Source organism: Gorilla gorilla, chromosome 3 (assembly GCF_029281585.2).
Source record: "Gorilla gorilla gorilla isolate KB3781 chromosome 3, NHGRI_mGorGor1-v2.1_pri, whole genome shotgun sequence".
Classification (NCBI taxonomy): Eukaryota; Metazoa; Chordata; class Mammalia; order Primates; family Hominidae; genus Gorilla; species Gorilla gorilla.
In genome coordinates, this window is record NC_073227.2 from 113,546,944 (window position 1) to 113,570,369 (window position 23,426).

The 23,426-nt window shown below is 33.6% G+C and overlaps 1 protein-coding gene across 1 annotated transcript in view; it reads left to right on the forward strand.

Moving 5' to 3' along the window:
• GRID2 (glutamate ionotropic receptor delta type subunit 2) overlaps positions 1-23,426 on the forward strand; it is a 1,455,891-nt gene that overhangs the window by 929,245 nt on the left and 503,220 nt on the right. The window contains exon 8 of the mRNA XM_031010484.3: positions 5,170-5,289. Within this exon, the coding sequence (XP_030866344.1) occupies positions 5,170-5,289 (120 nt within the window). The remainder of the gene's footprint in view (positions 1-5,169; positions 5,290-23,426) is intronic.

Sequence of the window (23,426 nt, forward strand, 5' to 3'; positions counted from 1 at the left end):
GACAGAATAGAGACATGGCTTCTAATTAGCTAAAAGGGGGAAAGACCATCAAGGGTTTGATAAACGATGTTGAAATTTCCAAATTTTATTCAAGGAATAACGTGACACTGAAGGATTATTATTATTATTATTTATTTTTTTTTATTTTTTATTTTTTGAGATGGAGTCTCGCTGTGTCATCCAGGCTGGGGTACAGTGGTGTGATCTCAGCTCACTGCAACCTCTGCCTCCTGGGTTCAAGTGATTCTTCTGCTTCAGCCTCCTGAGTAGCTGGGATTACAGGCACGCACCACCACACCTGGCTAATTTTTGTATTTTTAGTAGAGACAGGGTTTCACCATGTTGGGCAGAGTGGTCTCGAACTCCTGACCTCAGGTGATCCATCTGTCTTGGCCTTCCAAAGTGCTGGAATTACAGGTGTGAGCCACCACACCCAGCTGACACTGAAGTATTTTAAACAGGGTGGTGATAAAATCAGATTATCCCATGCTTGCCAAGTAGAGAATTCTGCAACTGCTATTGAACCAGACTGACTGCATGACAGAACACCAATTAAGAAGCTAATCCTCTTACTTAGAGAGGACCTGGTTAGATTGTGGGCCATAGGATGGATAGAAGTAGATATCCTTGAGGATATTTACAGGATTGAAATAAGATTTGGTGATTTAATAAGTGTGTGAGGAAGACAAAGATTAAAATAATGATTCCTAGGTTAATGGTTGGGACAAAATGAACTCTAATAAGTTGTCATGTTTGGTTTTGTGGCCTTTTAAAAAGTCTGCATACTTAGAGAAATGGAGACATTACTTTTTGTTTAAAACACTATGTATCATTTAGAATTTACAAATCTGAAGGAAAGAGAGAGAATTTAGGAAAACATAATCTGGCTTACCACAAACAGTATTGTCTTGAAATATAAGGTAGCCTTTTTACAAAAATGTGTGCAAATAAACTTTTTGTCATGGGGATTTAAAAACTGTCGTCTATGCTCTCGGAATAGGCCTCTTGTCAATTCACCAAGATACACTCCAGCTTCAGGTCATTTTAATCATAAAGTAGGTAAACTGGAAGAGATTTAATTTAATTCAGTTCAACATGCCCTTCTGAGCAATTCTCTATATATAATATGTTATATTGAACACACAGTTTACATAGTCCAAAGGAAAAAATACGAGACACAAGATGAAGGTTTCAGTTTGGGCTCCTCAGTTAACCGGTTGACTTAGGGCCTAAGGGTCCCCTAAGATGGAGACAGCATGATCACAATGCTTATAACGTCCTGTTTACTTCTCAGCTGGCTGTGAGTCTCTATTATGAATGACTATTTGAGTGTATATGTATATATGCAAATATATGTATATATACACACACGTAATGTTACATGGCAACTCAAATTTTCCTAGATATTTCACACAAACTAGATTCTTTGTATTTGTCGTCCTTTTTTTTTTTTTTTTTTTTTTTGCATCTTGTATCTTAGTTTCTATTTACCCATAAAAATATTTATTTGTTGGGTAGAAAATGTGGTATTTTTCTGGTTAGGGGTTTTTCTCTCTAAACCTGATGCTGATGAAACATGAAGGCATCAGGGCTCCCTGCTGAGTCTGGCACCTCCCAGAGTATTCACTGCCTTGCTGGGCCCATGCTTATATTAACAGATTATCCTTGGTTACCACACACATCTGCAGGTTACAAGGAACCTAGAAATATGTATAAGGAAATTAGACGAGTAGGATAAATATTTGATGTCCCACCTGATCCTCCAAAAGTATCTCTTAAGTTCCTTTGCCATTTCAAGCGTAGGAAAAGATCCTTCATCATAAACAGAATGACATAAAGTCTCAGTAATTTTTTTTTTTTTACTTTTTCCCCAACTTTTCCTAGCCATAGGTGAATAATACATTTTGCCTTTTAGAAACTCATTGTCCAGTGGTAAATTATTCTCAACCTCTGATTCTCTTCTTTTAATTTTTCTACTCTTTGCTCTCTATATTTGACGTCCACTGGTATTTCTATATCAAGTGGATGGATGAAATTAAAACAAATTTTATTTCATATTTTTAAAAAGGTTTACTCTGGCAGCAATTTTTACTGCCAATTTAAACGACGTTTAGAAATTATCTGTATGTGTTATTCATACTACCAATGTCCCATTAGCTTATATTGTTGAAAATCTGCTCCATCACCAAGAGATAAAAAATACAACCATGCATGCACAAAAATAATGACCATTCATTACCCCTTGGCTAGCACACATTTTCACCAAGGCTCTGTTTTCAAGGTTAATTTGAGGATAGATGGAAAAAAGCTTTAAAGTGCTGGAATTTTCTAAGGCAATCCAAAATCAGAGAGGTTAAGTCTGGGTGACGTAACAATAGGTTTTAGTTAAAGGGTTTACTTGCTCGAAATACTGACCTCTGAATCATCCCTGACATCTTCATGAGGGAAGGTTTCACTGATTTTACATGCCAACGGCTCATTAGGAATATAGCATAAGGAAAATAAATTACAAAGTCATAAAGTTGAGCAAGGTAAGTAAATGCTGCAGCAAACTAAATGCAAGTCCCCCAATTTATTGTTTTCTGTATCTTGTTCAAGTAAACTAAGTCATTCAGTGGAAGATAAAGTAAAGGATAAAGGCATGACCTGGAGTGGCCATGTGGGTATTGATTGAGAATAATAACACAACACCAGATTAGTCTAGTGCTCAAATGTGTGAACATTTTAGGAATGTAGTAGTTTTATGTAGCAATTATATTGATATATGATATCTTTTTCATAGAAATAAGCTACTAAAACATAAATTTAAGATTCTGATATAATTAGAAGATATTAATCAGGTAGATGTGTGATTATGAACAAGAAAAACTTGTGTAAAAATATTCTGAACACAAGTTTTTGAACTTACTTGTAGTAATATAAGCTATATTTGTCAATCAAATTCCTACAGTATTTGTCATTTGGAGATACTAATGATAATAAGATGCACTGCACTTACTTCAGTCTTTAAAATATAATTGGATGTTTTGAGATATTAATAGTGAGTGCATACTGGAATAGATTGGCAAGAATCAGGTATATTGCCCTTATCAAAAATACAAGCAATCAAAGGGCACAAAGGAGAAAAAGGAGGAGACATTCTGCATGGCTCCCCAGGTTCTTTCTTCCCACACTGGAAATGCTGATTCGGTCTCCAAGGAAGGTTTCATAGGTTTATTTCTCACCACAGGGAGGATTACATTATGAAACATTTCCATTTTTACCCGAGAAAATGTAAAGCTTCAGGACATTTTCTGAGGAGCCACAAACCATTAATCCATAGATCCTGGGTTTATTTACTACAGTATTTTTTAGCCTGGGATATCCTGCTAAGGGCTTTGTATAGATAAGGAATCTCCCACCTAGTAAATATTACCAGTCTGTTTACCTGGAGTTCCAATTGGCAGGGAAATTAGACCAACCTTCACCCTCAGCTGCTGCCCTATGCACACACCAGTGAAAGGAGTGAATACATCCTAGACCAGCTGCTTAACTTTTTTCTCTCCAAGTACTAATCAATGAAATGTAACTGAGTTGACATTTGCAAAAATATTTTCCAAAGCCATCTAAATATTTAAGCATATAATAATTTTTGGCAAATCCACTGAATTTTAATTAACAAAACAAGATTATGCCAACGATTTCTAAGAGAACTAAAAATCCTTCAACAATAAAGAATTAAGTAACAGTGGAAGTAATGATGATAATAGTATTTAAGCTCTTACCACGTGTCAAGAACTTTTCAATATTCTGTACATGTATTATAAGAATCAGAATAATCTTCTGGGGTAGGCACTATTATTTTCCCATTTAACAGATCTAGTGTTTGAGGCATAAATGAAATGGCTTAGCCTGGTTTACACATCTAGTAGATTCTGAAGCCATTGGTGAAACCCAGGAAGTGTGACCTATGTTCTTGACTGCTAAATCATGTATGAAAATCCACTAGGATTTTTATTAATAAAACTAGATAATAGAAACTGGCTGATTAGGGAATAATAGTAAAGAATTAATTTTGTTGATTATTACTGTTATAAAAATACAATAGATTAAATATTAAAATTAGTGATTCAGGTAGGAAAACATCAATCAAAAATAATTTATTGAACTCATCATGAACTTTGCATCAGGTGATTGGGCTACAAGGCACAAATGAAGTAGAAGGAAAAGCAAATAGCATAATATTACTACCAGCCAGAAAAGACTGGAAACGGAGTTGCAGGTTATGTCAAGTGAGATATATTTAAAGATCAACATCTTAGAGGTGATAATTAAAACAATTTACAAAACTGAGATCATCTGTTTTCTAAATAAATGTCATTACCAGGCCAAAATTTTAAGTTAGACATATTTTAGCATTGAAGTGACTCAGAGTGTGATTTTCATTTGTAAAATCCTAAATAATATGAAGGCTGATAAACTGAGAAAAGAATGATAAACAAGAAAGAGAGAAGTATGACCTACATTGCCATCTGTTGGATAAATGAACATCTGTCGTGTTGAATGAAAGATGAAGCTTGGAATTCCCAGAGAATCTCAACAGCCAGCACTACCCGTTAAGAGCAAAAACAGATTTCAAGCCTAATTTAACTTTCTTTTATTTTTGATTTGGAAAATATATTTAAAGAAGGGGCAAAAAAATCAGCCTCTAATAATCTAGAAACCATGGATTTTAAGATCCCCAGGTATAATTTTAGATCAAAATTGAATGGAATTGTGCTAGAACAAAGAAGATTGTTGAAATCTATCTTATATAGATTTTATGCACTCCAGAAGTATCTTGTTTTCAAGATGGATCCATTCAAGTCACAAGGTATGGTGGCAAAAACTTGAGCCTGGAACTTAGTCTGAGCTCTAACATGGTTTCATTTTGAGCAGTCACTTGACTTTTGGGGTCTAAATTTCTGTTTTTATGAAAAATGGATGAGATTGGATTGAGGAATTTCCAAAGTTAGGTTCAACTGTACTCCTGTTTATGCTGTGTACCTATTTTAAAAAGTAGTCTGTTAAAAATTGCTTACTTTATTATTTTATAGATAGAAGTAGAGTTCCTAGAAGTTCCTTTTATGTTTATTTATTTATTTTTTTTTACTTCTCAAATTTTACATCAGTATCTGTTCTCTCCTTTAGGGTGGAGTTAGTGGGTTGACTGGAGAGCTAGAATTTGGAGAAAATGGAGGCAATCCCAATGTCCACTTTGAAATCCTTGGAACCAACTATGGAGAAGAGCTTGGCAGAGGTGTTCGCAAAGTAAGACAAGGCACACTGATTAATACGCTTTTTCCTATACTATGGTTTTGCTTGATTGTTTTCCATGCAGTATGATCACAGTAACCATTAAAGTCAATATTGTAGTGTGAAAGAGAAAGCAGGGGGTGGGCGGAAATTAGGCATTGAAATGACTTTAAATATTTACCAGAAGTATTAAGCAAGAAATTCTATTTCTGACTTAGAATAATGTAAAGGAAAAAAGTAATCTGAATCTTGCCTAGGGAAATAGAATCATCTTTCGTTTGTTACAATAATAGTTTTTAAAAAATAGTAAATTTAATATTTATACACTTTGCAGCTGCTTAGTTTTTAACTTGTAACATGTACAAAATCAGAATAAGAGCTTGGATAAATTTCATATAGTAAGACAGAAAGTCTACTGCAAGATGTGACATTACAGTATTTTACCTTCTGTATGTGTCATGTAATATGTAGAAAATAGTTTGCAGAAAATGAACTCTTGTTGTATACTACTGATCACATGTAAGAAGAAGCTGAGTGCCAATAATGATGTTTCATGAAATACTGGGACAATAACTTTCTCAAGGAGAAATACAAACGCCCTTATATAAATGATGTTTCTATAATTTGGATTTGCTATATATATATATTTGATATATATATCAAATATATATATATTTATAGCATTTGATATATATAAAATATATATATATAGCAAATCCAAATTATATATATACACATATACACACACACACATATAGATATATTTGGTAGGGAAATAAATCATATATATCATATAAATATATCAAATCATATGTATATATACACACACATATATATATGATTTGGATTTGCTATCTATCTATCTATGTATCTGTCTATCTATCTATCTATCTATATTTGGTAGGGAAAAGCCTAACATAATTGAGTGTGTACGCAGAGCTGGTAACTGTAAATTTCTAACTGTCTGAAGTTGATGACATTTAGGGTAAGAGGTTCTTCAGCAGGTATTTTTAGTGCTGAGATGTAAGATGCAAAACAACCTAGACAAAATGAAGTGAGGAGTTATTAGCAATACAAATTTCTCAATAAATTCATGCTAATATGGATGAAACTATCTTGATGCATTTAAAATTTTTGTTTTATAGTGAATAATATGAAACATGTAGAAAACTGCATAAAACACAAAGTTTAGTGAATTATTTTAAAGGAAAGAACCACTACTGTGGTCAAGAAATAGAAAATAGCCAGGATTCTCAACACTCCCATATGCTTCTCTCTGATTACAGTCAGACCATCCTTGTCAATAGTGTAATATTTAGACTGATTTTTATGATGTTAATTTATTTGCATTTAAAATATGTTTTTATCACCTGTGTTTACATCCTTATATAATTGTTTTGTCAATGTTTCAACTTATGAATGGTCTCAAGAATGCATATATCCTTTTCTTCTTGCTTCTTGTGTTCAACAGTGTGTTTATGTTATTGATCCTTGTTGTTACATGGAGTGGCAGTTTATTCATTTATATTGCTGTATTGTTTTCTATTGTATGGATTTGTCCCACACCAGTACAGTTTGTTTCCATTTTTAGACTGCTATAAGCTGCTGTTACAAAAATTCCTGGATATACATCTTGGATACTTTTATGCTTGTAGGTGTATTTCTGTAGGTTTTGTATCCAGAAGTAGAACTGCCTGCAATATAAGAAACCATATCTTGAACTTTACCAGATAACATCAAACCCATTTTCACAGTAATTTACTAATTTACATACCACCAGCAGTGCAGGCATTGCCCCACATTCTAATCAAGTCTTGAATTTGTAAGACTTAAAATTTTATTAACTTATTGGGTGGATATAATGATATATCCTCATGATTTCAATTTACATTTCCCTGATTATGAAACAGTCTGCACCTTTTCCTACATATTTAGGCTCTTCAGGTGTTTCTGAGTTAATTGCTCATTATTTTTTTTTGGAGAAGTGTGTCTTTTGCTTTTTATAATTGATTTTAGAAGTTACATATATATTCTGAATTTTAGTGTTTTATCATTTAATTTTTGCCAGTTTTGATTTCTTCTCTGTGGATTTTATTTCAATGCCATTTATAGTATCTTTAAATTTAGAGGAACTATGAATTTTCATCCTTATTATTATTGCTGTTCAGTATTATCTGAGAAATTACTCCCTATCCCCCAGAGTCATGAATATATTATGCTCAATTATGTTCCAAAGGTTTTATAGTTCTGCCTTCCAAATTAAGGTCTTTTATCTATCTAGAAGTTTTGTTTTTTTTTAAAATACGGGGTAAGAAAAAGGTAAAATTTTACTCTTCTATACTCTTCATTTGTTTTATTGAGATATAATTGAAGTGCACAATGACTTAGAGTAGTCGCATTCACCAATTTAACCACTAACCAGGTCAAGTTATTGAATGTTTCTGTCACTCAGAAAGTGCCATTATTCCTGTTTTTATTATTAGAAGCACAGACAGATTGCTTGGTCTGAAAGTTTATATAAATGGATAATGTAGTATTTACACATTTGTGTCTTTTTTCTCTCAACATTTAAGGTACATTCTTATTTTCATGTGTCAATAATTTTGCTTGTTTGTCTTTTAATTTATATTGCTGAGTGGTATTATAGTCTATCAATATAATACGGTATCTTCTAAATGTCATTTTCTGTTTGCTGCTGTATATACAAATGATATTTTATATTGATTTTATATCTAGCACTCTTGCTCAGACTTTTAATTCTGATAATTCAACTGTAGATTCTTGTGAATTTTCTGCAAATTGTCTTGTCATTTGCAATTAATAAGAGTTTTTGTCTCTTCTTTTGTTATTTTACACCTTCTAGGGATGATGTTCAATGGAAATAACAGTAGTAGGCATTTTTGGATCATTATCAATCTCGGAGAAAAAACATTCAACACTATACCACTATAGTACTATATATTTATAATTAACTTAGATCAGATTAAGGAAACTCCATACGTTCCTGGGATATGCATAATTTTATATAAAATTGTTTATACATATGTAAAATTATAATTATGTTTATGCTTACATAAAATTATTTGATTTGCTACCACCTTGCATAAGGGTTGTATATTGATACTTATGACTGAGGTTGCCTAAAGCTGTCCTTTCTGTTGGATTTTGAAATTAAGGTATGCTGGCCTAACTTAAATGAGTTAGCAAGGCAAAGCATCCAGAACCATGTCTAGTACATCACAAGAAGTTGTGGTTAATTTTCATTAATAACTGAAATTTCAGTAGAGGGGTAATGCCATATGTTTAAATAGCAACAGTAGAAAAGTAAAAAAAAAAAAAGTGAGTATGTTTGGGTAGTAATTAAATGACTTTGTGAAGTTGTTGGGAGAGAATTTTTACAATGTAAGAGATTTGAGTATATTTGAATGCTCACAGACCAAGCCAGTAGTGAAGAAGAAAATGAAGATATAAGAAAGAAAGGTGATCATTGATAGCGATACAGTAAGGGAAAAGAGAGGATTGGATCAAGAATTAGATGGAGTACTTAACCATAGGCACCGGGGAACATCATTTTCCAGGGTGATGAGGGGTAGGGGTAAGAAAAGAATGCTGTGTTTGCAAGCAAGGCTTTATGTTTGATGTTAGGAAGTTAAGAAAATTATTAAGAAATTGTCTTTGCTTGGAGAAATAGGAGGCAAGATTATCTTCTGATTGGGAAAATGTAGCAGAAGGCATTGGCAATAATGAGACTGGAGGTTTAACAACAGTGGAGAAGTTTCGAAATAGCTGCTGTGGCAAACAGGAGAGGTGACTAGGGAATATTGAAGAAATGCCAGGGAGGGCTATTGGCTCACATGAGGCTAGAGATCAAGAAATCACTGTAGTACTAATCTACACAGTTGTGGATGTTTGTCCAGCAGCATTGAGCAGACTGAATAAATTTAAATTAATGTAGGCTTGAAGCTTCATCGGGTTATTTTTGTTTTGTATTGTGTTGCTTTGTGTTTGATAGCAGTACAAGGCAGTATGGTTAAGAACATTGGCAAGGCAATGGTTGAAGTGACAAAGCATAAAATCTAAACTGAACATGAATGGCAATGAACAAAGGAAGAGTCTCTATAACAGAGACAAAGTATGGCTCAAGAGGTTAGTGTGTGTTCAGCACATCTGAAGAGCTTGTATATTAGTATGGATTAAGTGAGAGAGCTTCAGAGCCAGAAATTATGTTTGGGGAGAGAGAGAAATGAATTCATTATTCTAAGGTTGGGTAGGTTCTAGGCACTCATCAAGGGATGTTTGTGAGGGTGGCAGAGGAGAGCTTCATTTAGCCTTCTAAAACCAGTGTCATTTAACGGAGTTCTGAGGTCAATATAGTTGTTTCAACCTGCTCTGAATTCAGAGTTTGTAATTGTTAAATCTCTGCTATTAAAATGATAGTGAATCATACACATTAGATTACATCTACTTTGTCCTTAAGTAATAACTCCTGTAATTATTTCATTTTTTATGTTCCTATGTCCCAACTCCCAAACTGTATTGAAATGTTCTGTGAGCTGGCACTATGGAGGTATTATGAAAGGCACTATAAATATTTATTCCATGGTACCTTGTATACCTTTGACACTTGAAATATTTTTTGCATTGTTTTACAAATTTAAGCATTCTTAATTTTGAACTTTTCATTTTTATAACTCAATTATTTTTCTACTAAGCTGCAATTTAATTACTAATTTTTTTAAAACTCCAGATCTAACACTCAAGTAATTTTAAAAGTATTATGGATTAATTCATAGCTTGCCAGCTCATTTTATAAATGGGGCAGTTCCTTTGTATAGGTATTAACACATATAATAATGCTTTCAAAGATACTTATCAAAGGAAAATAACACCACGCAAACAATTGCAATATAGATTTACTAGATGTGTGTCCAAAATGAAGGTTCCACTCCCAGTTTCTCCATGTCTCAAAAGGAGTGAATGGTTTTTCAGTTGACGGACTGTCAAGTTGTCAGTGTTTATTCTGCTGCCAGCGGCTCAGTGTATACAAAGCCTGCAGCCTTATCACCTCAAGCAGGGGTATTGTCAGGTCTCATAAACTAAACAGGGTTTTGTCTGCTCAGGATTTGAATGTGTGATGTACCAAGGATTCATAATCCCAAATTTTGGACTAGTCTCTGCTCTCTTGGCATTGTATGAATGATGGTTTCATTTTTTTGAGTTTGATGAGAATGTGGAAGGGATTATTTAATTCTCACTGATGTTCATCTAAATTAAGGACTTTCTTACTTTGATAATTTTTACGTGTTCTTCTATTTTGTCATAAGGTGGTACTTATTTAGCAGATGGTATATCAACATGTTAGCACATTGTATATACCCTTGAAGATAAATTCAGGTAAAACTCAAAGTCAAATTTTGAAATCGCTAAGGTTTTCTATACCCTTAAATTTTGCCCAAGAATGTGGTTATTTCTGTTTCTGTTAGTCACTATATAGAATTTCTAAAAAAAAAATTAATTTGAGCAAAAGTTATTATAAGAAGACATAAAAAGTAAAGATTAAAGTAAAGAACTCTACATTTAAGGAATCAATATATGTTTTTCATTAGAAGAGTTTTACGTAATGTTGTTTGCTTATTTGTCTGATTTTTCTTTGTTAAGTTTGCCAGTGCTGCTCACATATTATTGTAGACTGAATTCCAGTATTAAAATGTAATACTCTAGACTTAGTGTCTTTGAACTTTATCACAAACGGAATAAGGCTAGGAAAAGCTGATTAAAGCTGGTTTCACAACCAATCTTAATTGAATAGTAATGCTTAATATCTTCATAAAAGTGTTTTCTCATAAGTTGGTAAAATAAAATGTACGTCAGAGATATTTTACCTCCTAGGTACAGTGGTTTCTCAGATATACTTAGAATCTTTATTCGGGCTCTCCAGCTTTAAATTCACAAAGTCTACAACTTTGTGTTCTTGGGCAAACCTAATGTACTGCTTCGCAAAGGATATTATATTATATAATCTATTAATTAATAGATTATATAATCTATTAAAAATACACCAATTTTTAATGGACTAAAATCTTTAATTGCTTTGTACTTATAAGGAGGAGAGAACAGCTCTGCTTTCAAATAGCCAGTGATTAAATATTGTACTTGTATTCAGCATTTTATTTGTATTCTGATTCTAGAATATCTAAAATGACATTTATCTTTTGGTATTACCCTGTTTTATGTTTTCTTAAAGCACTTTTTGCAAACTGATATTATATCAGTCTTTCTAATATAAAACCCAGTTGTAATTTGAGCCCATAATTGGAAAATCTGCCATAGTTATTTACTGTCATAGTTCTAACAATGAATTCATGTCTTGGAAGGTTTATATAATAGAGAGAATCTAGAAAATATTGTGAATTGACAATATAATTATACATATAACTCTTCTATGTGTACATGTAAATATAATTAACTTACTCTTTTATAATTTGTCTTTCCCATTACAATGTTACTTCATGAGACAAGAACTATGTTTGTTTTCTGTTGTATTCCTAATGAATGGCATATAATAGATGCTTGTTAAGTATTTAATGAATGAACTAATGAATACATGTGCATACTGATGTAAGAATCCATAAGATTCTTCTCTGCATCTGTAAGTTTAGCAGCCTTGTTTTTCTTCTATTTACATGAAACATAATTATTTGCATTTAAATTAACTAGAATGTTAGTGGGTGTTACACTCTTTATCCTCAATTCCTATCAGAGTTGGGCACTTGATCACCAAAAGTATAAACAATAATTTTAATGGTTAAGCAAGATATATGTATAATTTGTTTGCAAGAATTTGTTGTGAATAGGGAAATAGTGAGTACTTAAATTGATTATTCCAAGCAAAATGGAAATACCCATAAAAGTACAATTTTATTTGGACCATTAGTATTTGTACTTTTAAGATTATTGTCTCACAGCGAGACTAGATTTAACAGGCTGTAGTGGAAAAATGTGTAGCCTTTGCTGTTAGACATACCTGGGTTGAAATTCTGCCTCTGTCACTTACTGATTGTTTGATCTTTGGACTTCAAAGCAAATTGAGTTTCAAGTTCTGTAATATGTGAATGTAACACATGTAACATGTGAATAATAATACTTATCTCTCAGGATTTTTGTAAGAATTAATTGAAATTATGTTTGTAAGTTACACAATAAGGGAAAATTAAAATAATACCTGTTCAGAAATATACAGGAATTAACAGAATTCATTTTCAACCCAACACAAGAACTACAAAGTCTAGTTGCTATTCTGACAAGAAGCTGCTATGTGAGGTGGTGAAAGTAATTTAATTTTAGGTGTGGTTGACAGAGCATTATACATGACAATCACAGTGATAGCATGAAACACTAACTTTTTTGTTTCATTTAATGTCCTTTATGACTCCAAAATTCTACAAGTCTGTTAATCAAGGCTTGGAAACTATAATATCTACAGTTGTATGGAAATCTAATAACAGAAAATCTGATGGTAAACATAGCCTGCGTAAACCCAGTCTTTATAGTTTAAGCCCATAATTGGAAAATCTGCCATCTTCAATTACTGTCCTAGTTCCAGCAATGAATTGTGTCTTGGAAGGTTTATATAATAGAGAGAATCTAGAAAATATTATGAAGTAGGGCCTGGCATGGTGGCTCACACCTGTAATCCCAGCACTTTGGGAGGCCAAGGCAGGTGGATCACGAGGTCAGGAGATCGAGATCATCCTGGCTAACACAGTGAAACCTCGTCTCTACTAAAAATACAAAAAATTAGCTGGGTGTGGTGGCGGGCACCTGCAATCCCAGCTACTCGGGAGGCTGAGGCAGGAGAATGGCGTGAACCTGGGAGGCAGAGCTTGCAGTGAGCCAAGATCGGGCCATTGCACTCCAGTCTGGGCGACAATGCGAGACTCCTTCTCAAAAAAAAAAAAAAAAAAAAAAAAAAAGAAAAGAAAATATTATGAAGTAATAGTATGTTGTGAACACAACAGCTTTTATTTCTTTATCCCATTCTCGTTTATTTATAATATATAGTCATTATACATTTAGCTCCATCAGGTTTTATTCTGATGTGTCTTCAAGAAAATAGCTTGTACCATGAAGTCATGAGATGGATATGCAGTCTAATACTTTCTAACATTACCATTGAGTTAGACTCTCAAAATCGTTGATCCCAGCAGTCTCTTGATGGGTAGGGGAACCCTGCACTCTTGAAAAGTATATTCTGTGGACCAAATTGTTTCAGCTTCTTAGGGAGCCAATCTGATTTCACTGCACAGTAGAGAAAATAACCCATATCTGCTGATGTTTAGGGTTACTCTGAGTTTCTGGAAGGGTTAGCAGCTGGTTGGTTGAGATCACTTCTGGAGGAGTTCTACCTCAGATAAGCAGCATTCACTGCCTCTTGGAGAGAACAGGAGCTATCTCCTCTGGTGGTTGGGATGATGCCAACCTCTCCAGTGTGGAGCAAAGATGACTAATGGGGTACAATTCTGTGTCCAAGTCTTGGTGAAAATAGGAACGACTTTTCTAGAAGGACTATAAAATCTGAACTGTTTGCTTGTTGTGATGGTTAATTTTATGTGTCACCTTGACTAGGCTAAGGGGTCCCAAGATAGCTGGTAAAACATTATTTCTGGATCTGTCTATAAGGTATTCCCAGAAGAGATTAGCATTTTAATTGGCGTACTGGGTAAAGATTACCTCACCCATACGGATAGGCATCATCCAATCTGTTGGGGAACTGAATAGAACAAAAAGGCAGAGAAAGGGTAAGTTTGCTCCCGGTTTAAGATAGGAAATTCATGTTCTCTTGCACTCAGACATGGGCACTCCTGGTTCTCAGGCCTTCAGACTCCAGCTGGGAATTGCACCATCAGCCCCCCAGTTCTCGGGCCTTACACTCAGACTGGGACTGACATCATTGGCTCTCTTGTTTCTTAGGCCCTTGGGTTTAGACTGAAACTATACCACCCACTTTTCTGGTTCTCTAGTTTCCAGATAGCTAATCTTGGAACTTCTTAGCCTCCATAATTATGTGAGCCAATCTCTCATATAAAATCTCTGTATATGGCATATATTTATATTTAAATATATATTTATATATACATATATTCCCCTGGAGAACCCTGACAATACCTTGGTATGATATCTTACCACGTTTGAGGGAAGAGCTAATTGTGAGGAATTTAGCTACTATTGGCATCCATACTCTCAGAGAACATTCACAGACATGAATATGCTCATAAAGAGACCGAGAGAGTCTGTGGTGTCATCTGTAGTCCACATGCTTAGGATTGGTTGCGTTAGGAGTTCAAGACTGTGTCTGATACAGAGGAGGCAAAGTTTAGTTTCCTTCCCACTCTACTAGAGAGCATCAACAGTGGGGCACACTGGAATCTGTGTCACTCCAATATCTAACAGATACACGCACACACACACACACACCAGTGAAACTCCAGTCCAGCTCAAATTCAACAATATGATGTGGTGGTACTTAACATCCACTGAACAACCTAATTCCTAGTTTCAGCCACTAGTGGTAACTAATATCCGGGACCCAGTACTATGGTAATAATGATTAAAAGAACTTATGTTAGGAATTCACAGAATTAAGAAGCATGTGCTCATATGGGTACTCCTTCAGCAAGATCTCATTGTCATGATTTAATTTTAAGTGACAGATAGTGAAGGTTTATTTCACAGAAATTGCACAAGTGGGCAGACAGTGATAGGAGAGACTCAAAGAGTAAGCCATTCACCCATATGTGTTGGAAGCCTACCACAGACAAATTTATTACATGACAACACTCATGGTATGATAGGTTCTGTTGAACCACAATTCCAGGGGCTTTTCATTACACCTCAAATTTTCTGCTTTCTCTGCTCTCTAAATTTCTCTGTAGTCTGAGAGAAAGATATATATGTCTTGTTCTCTCAGGCCTATCTGGACGCCTCAAGGGGATTACACATTCTCTTTTAGCAGTAACTAGGTTTTATATAATTTAAATTTGAATAGTTTTGAGCATTAATTTCACAAAAAGTGCTAATAGAAGTTTCATAGTTCATTTATTTGGCAGGGGGGTGACTCTCATTCAAACTAATGAATATTATGTCCATGTGAGTAATGCATAATTGGAATTGTAATAATGGCTTTAGGTTACTGATGCTTGTATTGCCTCCTTTCTGTCTGTTTTTTCCAGTAATTTTATTTTCCTTCTTAACCAGGACACCTGACCCATTGGAGCTATTTAGACGTCACTAAGACATTAGTCTTAATTAAGCTATTCTGTAGTGACTGAAAATTGATTGATACTTGTTCCTTTGTTTTTGGTACAAACTATGGTATTAAGGAAAACTTTTTTGAAACTTTGGGTTGGCTTGGATGAATACTCTTTCCCATTTTAAGAATTCTGCTTTCAGTTTACTGCATATGGCTAGCCAGTTTTCCCAAAATCATTTATTAAATAGGGAATCCTTTCACCATTGCTTGTTTTTGTCAGATTTGTCAAAGATTAGATGACTGTAGTTGTGTGGTGCTATTTCTGAGGCCTCTGTTCTGTTCAATTGGTCTATATATCTGTTTTGGTAGCAGTACCATGTTGTTTTGGTTACTGTAAACTTGTAGTATAGTTTGAAGTCAGGTAGCAAGATGCCTCCAGCTTTGTTCTTTTTGCTTAGGATTGTCTTGACTATATGGGCTCTTTTTTGGTTCCATATGAAAATTAAAGTAGTTTTTGTTCTAATTCTGTGAAGAAAGCTAATGGTAGCTTGATGGGGATAGCAATGAATCTATAAATTATTTTAGGCAGCATGGCCAACTTCATGATATCGATTATTCCTATCCATGAGCATGGAATGTTTTTCCATTTGTTTGTGTCCTCTCTTATTTCCTTCAGCAGTGGTTTGTAGTTCTCCTTGAAGAGGTCCTTCACATCCCTTGTAAGTTGTATTCCTAATATCCAGAGTCAAAAAGGAACTTAAACAAATTTACAAGAAAAATAAACAACCCCATCAAAAAGTGGGCAAAGGATATGAGCAGACACTGCTCAAAAGAAGACATTTATGCAGCCAACAAACATATGAAAAAAAGCTCATTATCACTGGTCATTAAAAAAAGCAAATCAAAACCACAACGAGATACCATCTCACGCCAGTTAGAATGGTGATTATTAAAAAGTCAGGAAAAAACGGATGCTGGAGAGGATATGGAGAAATAGGAATGCTTTTACACTGTTGGTGGGAGTGTAAATTAGTTCAACCATTCTGGAAGACAATGTGGTGATTCCTCAAGGATATAGAACCAGAAATACCATTTGACCCAGCAATCCCATTACTGGGTATATACCCAAATGATTGTAAATCATTCTACTATAAAGATACATGCACACATATTTTTATTGCAGCACTGTTCACAATAGCAAAGATTTGGAACCAACCCAAATGTCCATCAATGATAGACTGGATAAAGAAAATGTGGCACATAAACACCATGCAATACTATGCAGCCATAAAAAAGGATGAGTTCACGTCCTTTGTAGGGACACGGATGAAGCTGGAAACCATCATTCTAAGCAAACTAACGCAGGAACAGAAAACCAAACACTGCATGTTCTCACTCATAAGTGGGAGTTGAACAATGAGAACACAAGGACACAGGGAGGGGAACATCACACACTGGGGCCTGTCAGAGGGTGGGGTGCTGTGTGGGGGATAGCATTAGGGGAAATACCTAATGTAGATGATAGGTTGATGGGTGCAGCAAACCACCGTGGCATGTGTATACCTATGTAACAAACCTGCAAGTTCTGCACATGTATCCCAGATCTTAAAGCATAAAAAAAAAATTCTGCTATTGATTTGGGTACTGTTTACTCCAAGGTTTTCTTCTTGACAAAAAAAAAGTGGTATATTACAAAAAAACAAGTAACACATATTGTTGCCATTCCAGAGAGTAAAACTTTTCTACTGAAATCATTACATATATATTTTATATATTTATATATTATATATATTATATAAATATATATATTTATATAATATATAAATATATATTATATTATATATATTTATATAATATATAAATATATATATTTAATATTTATATATAATATATATTTATATAATATATATTTATATAGTATATATATTTATATATAATATATAAAATATATATATTTTATATATTATATAAAATGTGCATGCATATATATGTTTACATGTATATGTGCATATATAATGTTATATATATATTTCTATATATAATGTTATATATATATTTATATATATATATATAAAAATGTGTGCATGCATGTATATATATACATAGAAAGAGAGAGAAAGGCTGTGCCAAAACCAGAAACATTCTGTTTGAAAACTGGCCTTCAGTTTAAAAAGTATAAAGTCTATTAAAACATGGTTGTGAGTGGATAGTCTGTTTCTTGTTATCGTCCTGGTTTTTGAGGGGAGGTTATTCAAATGTGCAGTATTTTTACTAGGATCTTAAACACATACCCCCTGTTAATGTAAAGATGTCCTTATTTACCTGATGGCAAATATTTCTGAAAATTGAGAATGTCCCCCTTTAGTCATGCCTTTCTTTCACAATATGTGAAACTCTGTGACCTTGCATTCAAGAAACATTATTTCTAGCTATGGAAAATGAATGGAATAACATTTATTTTCTCCTTGTTAGTTGGATAGTTCTGTATTTAAATGTTTCATATTTAAAATTATCTGTGCATTGTTTATCAGAAGTGTGCAAGTAATTTAGACCTTGATGATGAGTCATATTTTGCATGTGATTTGAAGTAGCTCCTCTCTAGCACTAGCACTCTGATTATTTCTCTCTAATATAACCTGACATGCACAAAAATTTTTGAAGCTCTATTTTTTTAAATGGCAAAAAATTGATTTATTTCCAGATATAATCTATAACACTAGGTTATAAAATTCATTTTAAGCAGAGCTTATTTTAAGCAAAACTGTATCATGTTGAATTAATTTGTAGCCATATTTGTAAATATTCCAATTTTTTAAACTTTAAAGTTCAGGAGTATATGTGCAGGGTGTGCAGATTTGTTACATAGGTAAACATGTGTCATGAGGGTTTGTTGTACAGATTATTTTATCACTCAGGTATTGAGACTAGTATCCATTAGTTATTTTTCTTGATCTTCTTTTTCCTCCCACCCACCACCCTCCACCTCCAGGCTCCAGTATGTGTCGTTCCCCTCTATGAATACACGTGTTCTCATCATTTAGCTCCCACTTATAAATGAGAACATGCAGTATTTGGTTTTCTGTTCTTGGATTAGTTTGCTAAGGATAATGGCCTCCTTCCATGTCCCTGGAAAGGATATGATCTTGTTCTTTTTTATGACTGCATAATATTCCATTGTGTATATGTACCACATGGGCATTTAGGTTGATTCCATGTCCTTGCTATTGTGAATAGTGCTGCAGTGAACATAAGTGTGCATGTCTTTAACATAGAGCAATTTATATTCCTTTGGGTATGTAACTAGTATTGGGATTGCTGGGTTTAATGGTATTTCAGTCTTTAGGACTTTCAGGAATTGCCACACTGTCTTCCACAATCTGATCCCATTTGTCAATTTTTGCTTTTGCTGCAATTGCTTTTGGTCTTCATCATGAAATCTTTGCCTGTGCCTATGTTCTGAATGGTATTGCCTAGCTTTTCTTCTAGGGTTTTTAGAGTTTGGGGTTTTACATTTAATTATTGAATCCATCTTGGGTTGATTTTTGTATATGGTATAAGGAAGGGATCCAGTTTCAATTTCCTGCGTATGGCTAGCCAGTTATTTCAGCTCCTTTTATTGAATAGGGAATCCTTCATTTTTTTTTTTTTTTTGGTTAGGTTTGTCAAAGATCAGATCGTTGTAGGTATATGGTCTTATTTCTAGGTTCTCTATTCTGTTGCATTGGTCTATGTATCTGTTCTTGTACAAGTACCATGCTGTTTTTATTACTGTAGTCCTGTTGTATAGTTCGAAGTCAAGTAACATGATGCCCCCAGCTTTGTTCTTTTAGCTTAGGATTGTCTTGACCATTTGGGCTCTTCTTTGGTTCCATAAAAATTTTAAAATAGTTTTTCCTATTTATCTGAAGAATGTCAATGGTAGTTTAATGGAAATAGTGTTCAATCTGTAAATTACTTTGGGCAGTATGACCATTATAATGACATTCATTCTTTCTATCCATGAGCATGGAATGTTTTTCCATTTATTTGTGTCATCTCTGATTTCCTTGAGCAGCGTTTTGTAGCCCTCCTTGTAGAGATCTTCCACTTCCCTTGTTAGCTGTATTCCTAGGTATTTTTTCTTTTTGTGGAAATTGCAAATGGGAGTTCATTGGTGATTTGGCTCTTGGCTTGACTGTTGGTATATAGGAAATATTCCAATTTTAGATTAGAATAAAAAATTCTGAAGAAACTTTATAGTGTGGCAATTTTACATATAATAATAAAACTCAGGCCGGACAAAGTGGTTTACGCCTGTAATCCCAGCACTTTGGGAGGCTGAGGCGGGCAGATCACGAGGTCAGGAGATCGAGACCATCCTGGCTAACACGGTGAAACCCCGTCTCTACTAAAAATACAAAAAAAAAAAAAATTAGCTGGGCGTGGTGGCAGGTGCCTGTAGTCCCAGCTACTCAGGAGGCTGAGGCAGGAGAATGGCGTGAACCCGGGAGGTGGAGCTTGCAGTGAGCTGAGATAGCGCCACTGCACTCCAACCTGAGTGACAGGGTGAGACTCTGTCTGAAAAAACAAAACAAAACAAAAAACTCAGTTCTTACCATAACCAAAATTATTTTTAATTTATGAAATGTGTCTTCAAATTATCTCCTTTGGTGAAAGTTTGAAATTAAGGACTCTGAAAAAGAACATTTAAAAATTATAGATTTACTAGTTCTAATTTTAAAAATTAATATTAGATCGTTTTAAATAAAATTTATTGCTACTTAGATTTTAATTATAATTAATGTAAAATAATGTACAGTTAAAGATTTCCATAATATCAAAAGGTTTTAACAAAACATGAATGTTCACATTGTTCCTAATCCAAAATTAGTAACCATGTTGAAATCCAAAGATTTACTAAGCATTAAATAAGTATATAAATAACTGAAGAAGTAATAAAGACTAAAAAACAAACAACAAACAAATTAATCCATGTCTGTAGTTTCCGTAAGAGCATAAGTGAACACATACATAAAATCTCAAATTCTATCAAAATTTCTGTCAAATTCCAAATAATTCTGAAGGACCCTTTTTCAAGGTGATATTTAAATATTTTTATTCCAAAATAAGGCCTTATTTTTAAGATGCATAGTATTACTATCAATTATTATGTTCATGACACTTAAGGTTGTCGATATAGGTTCCCCGAGTGTTACTGTTTCTCTACTTCTTTTCCCTCTGATTTTGTTGAAGCTACAAATATTTTGAGGACCTGTTATTCTGATTTTAAATTGTCAGCATTTCTTCTAGAGTGTTAAATGTCTTTCTAGTAAATTCTCTATAGATTTAATAATCTACCAAAGTTATATGGAAAGCTGAGTTTTTATAGAGTTCTTTTCAATAAAATAAATGTTTGGAGATAGAGATGCTCTTTTTGAGTAATTAGAGTCACTTTTATTAATCATAGTAATTCAGGTGCAAAAAATGGCTTTTACTTACTGGTAGTGAATTTTGATTTTTAAAAATTCAATAAATACACTTTTCAGGGTTATTAAATCCTGTTATAATAGTAAAATAATATTTCTGGATTTTGAAAAATAATCAAAAGTGAGAAATGAATCTCATTTTTAACATAATTCCACAAACAGCTTGGATTAATACAGGTTGTGCTTTGAAATGTTTAACTAGTAAAATGAATGCATCTAGCTGAGTATAATCACCCTGAGTAAGTCACTTGATGCTCATGAAGAGAAAAGCACTTATCCACTGAAAACGTTTCCAAGCAGTTCTTAATCAGAAACTATGGGGGGTTTTATTGCTCTGGAGTACCTGAATCAAAGTAGTTTTGTGGTTTTAAATGGAATTGTATTTGAAATGCTTTGCTTGAGAATTTCTTCTTTTGATTCTTTCAAGGTTGATATGAACCTATATCCCAAAATGAGATGAGAAATCTATCAGTGACAGGCTTATGCATTTTAGAATGTCTGATTATAGCCATTTGGAGCTGTAATATGATTTGAATAAGTGCACTTTCATTAAATAGGAGACAGTCTTTTTTAGGATTGTGGGGGAAATTGCATATTTCTTTCTCTCATGTAAAGTGTTACGTTTATGTATACTTTTTCCTTCCAAGGCAAATTGGAAATTGGATAATTATTCTTGGGACAAACAAAGTAATTACAATGCAGGGGTTGGGTTGTCATTCCAATGTGATTTTTATTTATTGAAAGTCATGAAATAAGATTTGTTTCACCTTCTTTTCCTTTCCATGGTTCTCACATTCTCAGTCTTTTACAAACAAAGAAATTCAGGCCTCCTAAATGCTATTTATTTTCTAGCTGTTGGTGTTAGATAACCTAATTATACAATAGTCTCTTCCAGACATTTTCTTTTTCTTATAGCTTATAGCTCTCATGTTAGCTGTATCTACTTTAAAAAATAAATACGTGAACATTTTATTCATTCATATACATACTAATGTTTTTCCAAGTAGGCATTATTTTTTCTGATGAATGCGAAACATTTCTGAAGGACCATAACATTAAGAAAAAAATTAGCAATCATTTGGTGAAACATCTCTATCTTACATATATATAGTGCCTAAGTTTTGTGGGTTGAATGGCTTTCTTAAAAAAACCTTTAGTTTGTTAAAAGACTAGACTTCTAGTTAAGTATCTTTTCCATAGACTTGCCTTCTCCCAATTCCAAAACCTTTACTTATTAGTGATAAATAGTAAAGGAAAAAACGTTTTTGTTTTGTTTTTGTTTTTCATGTGTTTGCTATGGTGTGGATTGGTTTGTCCCCACAAAAACTCATGTTTAAATTTGATCCTCAGGGTGGGGATGTGTTTGGTTCATGTGAGTGGACCTTTTATGAATAGATGAATGCCTTCTCACTGGAATAAGTGAGTTCTCACTCTCGGAAGGCTGGATTAATTCTCATGGGAATGGGTTAGTTCTTGTGTGAAGGGGTTATGATAAAGCCAACACCTTGGGTCTTGTCTCTTTGGACATGTCTACTTCCCCTTTGAACTTCTGCCATGTTGTGACACAGCATGAAAGCCCTCACCAGAAAAGATGAAGGTGCTGGTGTCATGCTTCTTGAACTTCCCAGACTAAGGAACTATTAGCTAAATAGACCTTTATTCCTTATAAATTACCCAGTCTCAGGTATCCTATTAGAGCACCACAAAATGGACTAAGACACACTGTAAATACAGACAATCTCTATATAATTACAGTTTTATAGTTATGTTATAGTTTGTTAAAGTCCAAGAAAAAATCTATTTTAAAAAACCTTACTTATAAAAATTGCTCACATTTTTCTATAAGATAAATCAATTCTTTCATGCTTTTCTCTTGAAAACCCTGATTGCTGAAATACAAAATAATTTTTGGCTACACTTCTTCCTATTCTTTTGACTTTCTCCTACAATATTTTATGTAATATTTAACTTTTAGCCTTTTTTTCACTGTCCACATTTTTGATGGTAGAAGTAATATTCCCGTTCATTTTTCAAGGCTTTCCTTTTCTTTTTTTGAATGGCAACCACGTTTTAACTTACTGAGGACTTCATATTCAGTTTTATCTTATTGTTGCTAACAGAAATATATTTTGATTGAAAATACATTGGTGCACTAGAGAGTGAATTGTAATTTTGGAGGAAGTATTTTCAAAATTATGTTATTTAGACAAATAATCATAAGTAGGGTTTTTAGCAAAAGTGTGATTTTTAATTTTTGATTTTTTTTTTGGTCACAATGTAGTCACACAAAAATATGATGGGGCTGTTATATCAATCCCCTTTTCCAAGAAGCCATTTGGGTGAATCATGGCATAGCAAGGTTAGACCTATATTGAGGAACAAAAGTCACAGGTTGCTTCAAGATCATATAGCATCATCCAAAGGTTTTGAGTACTTAC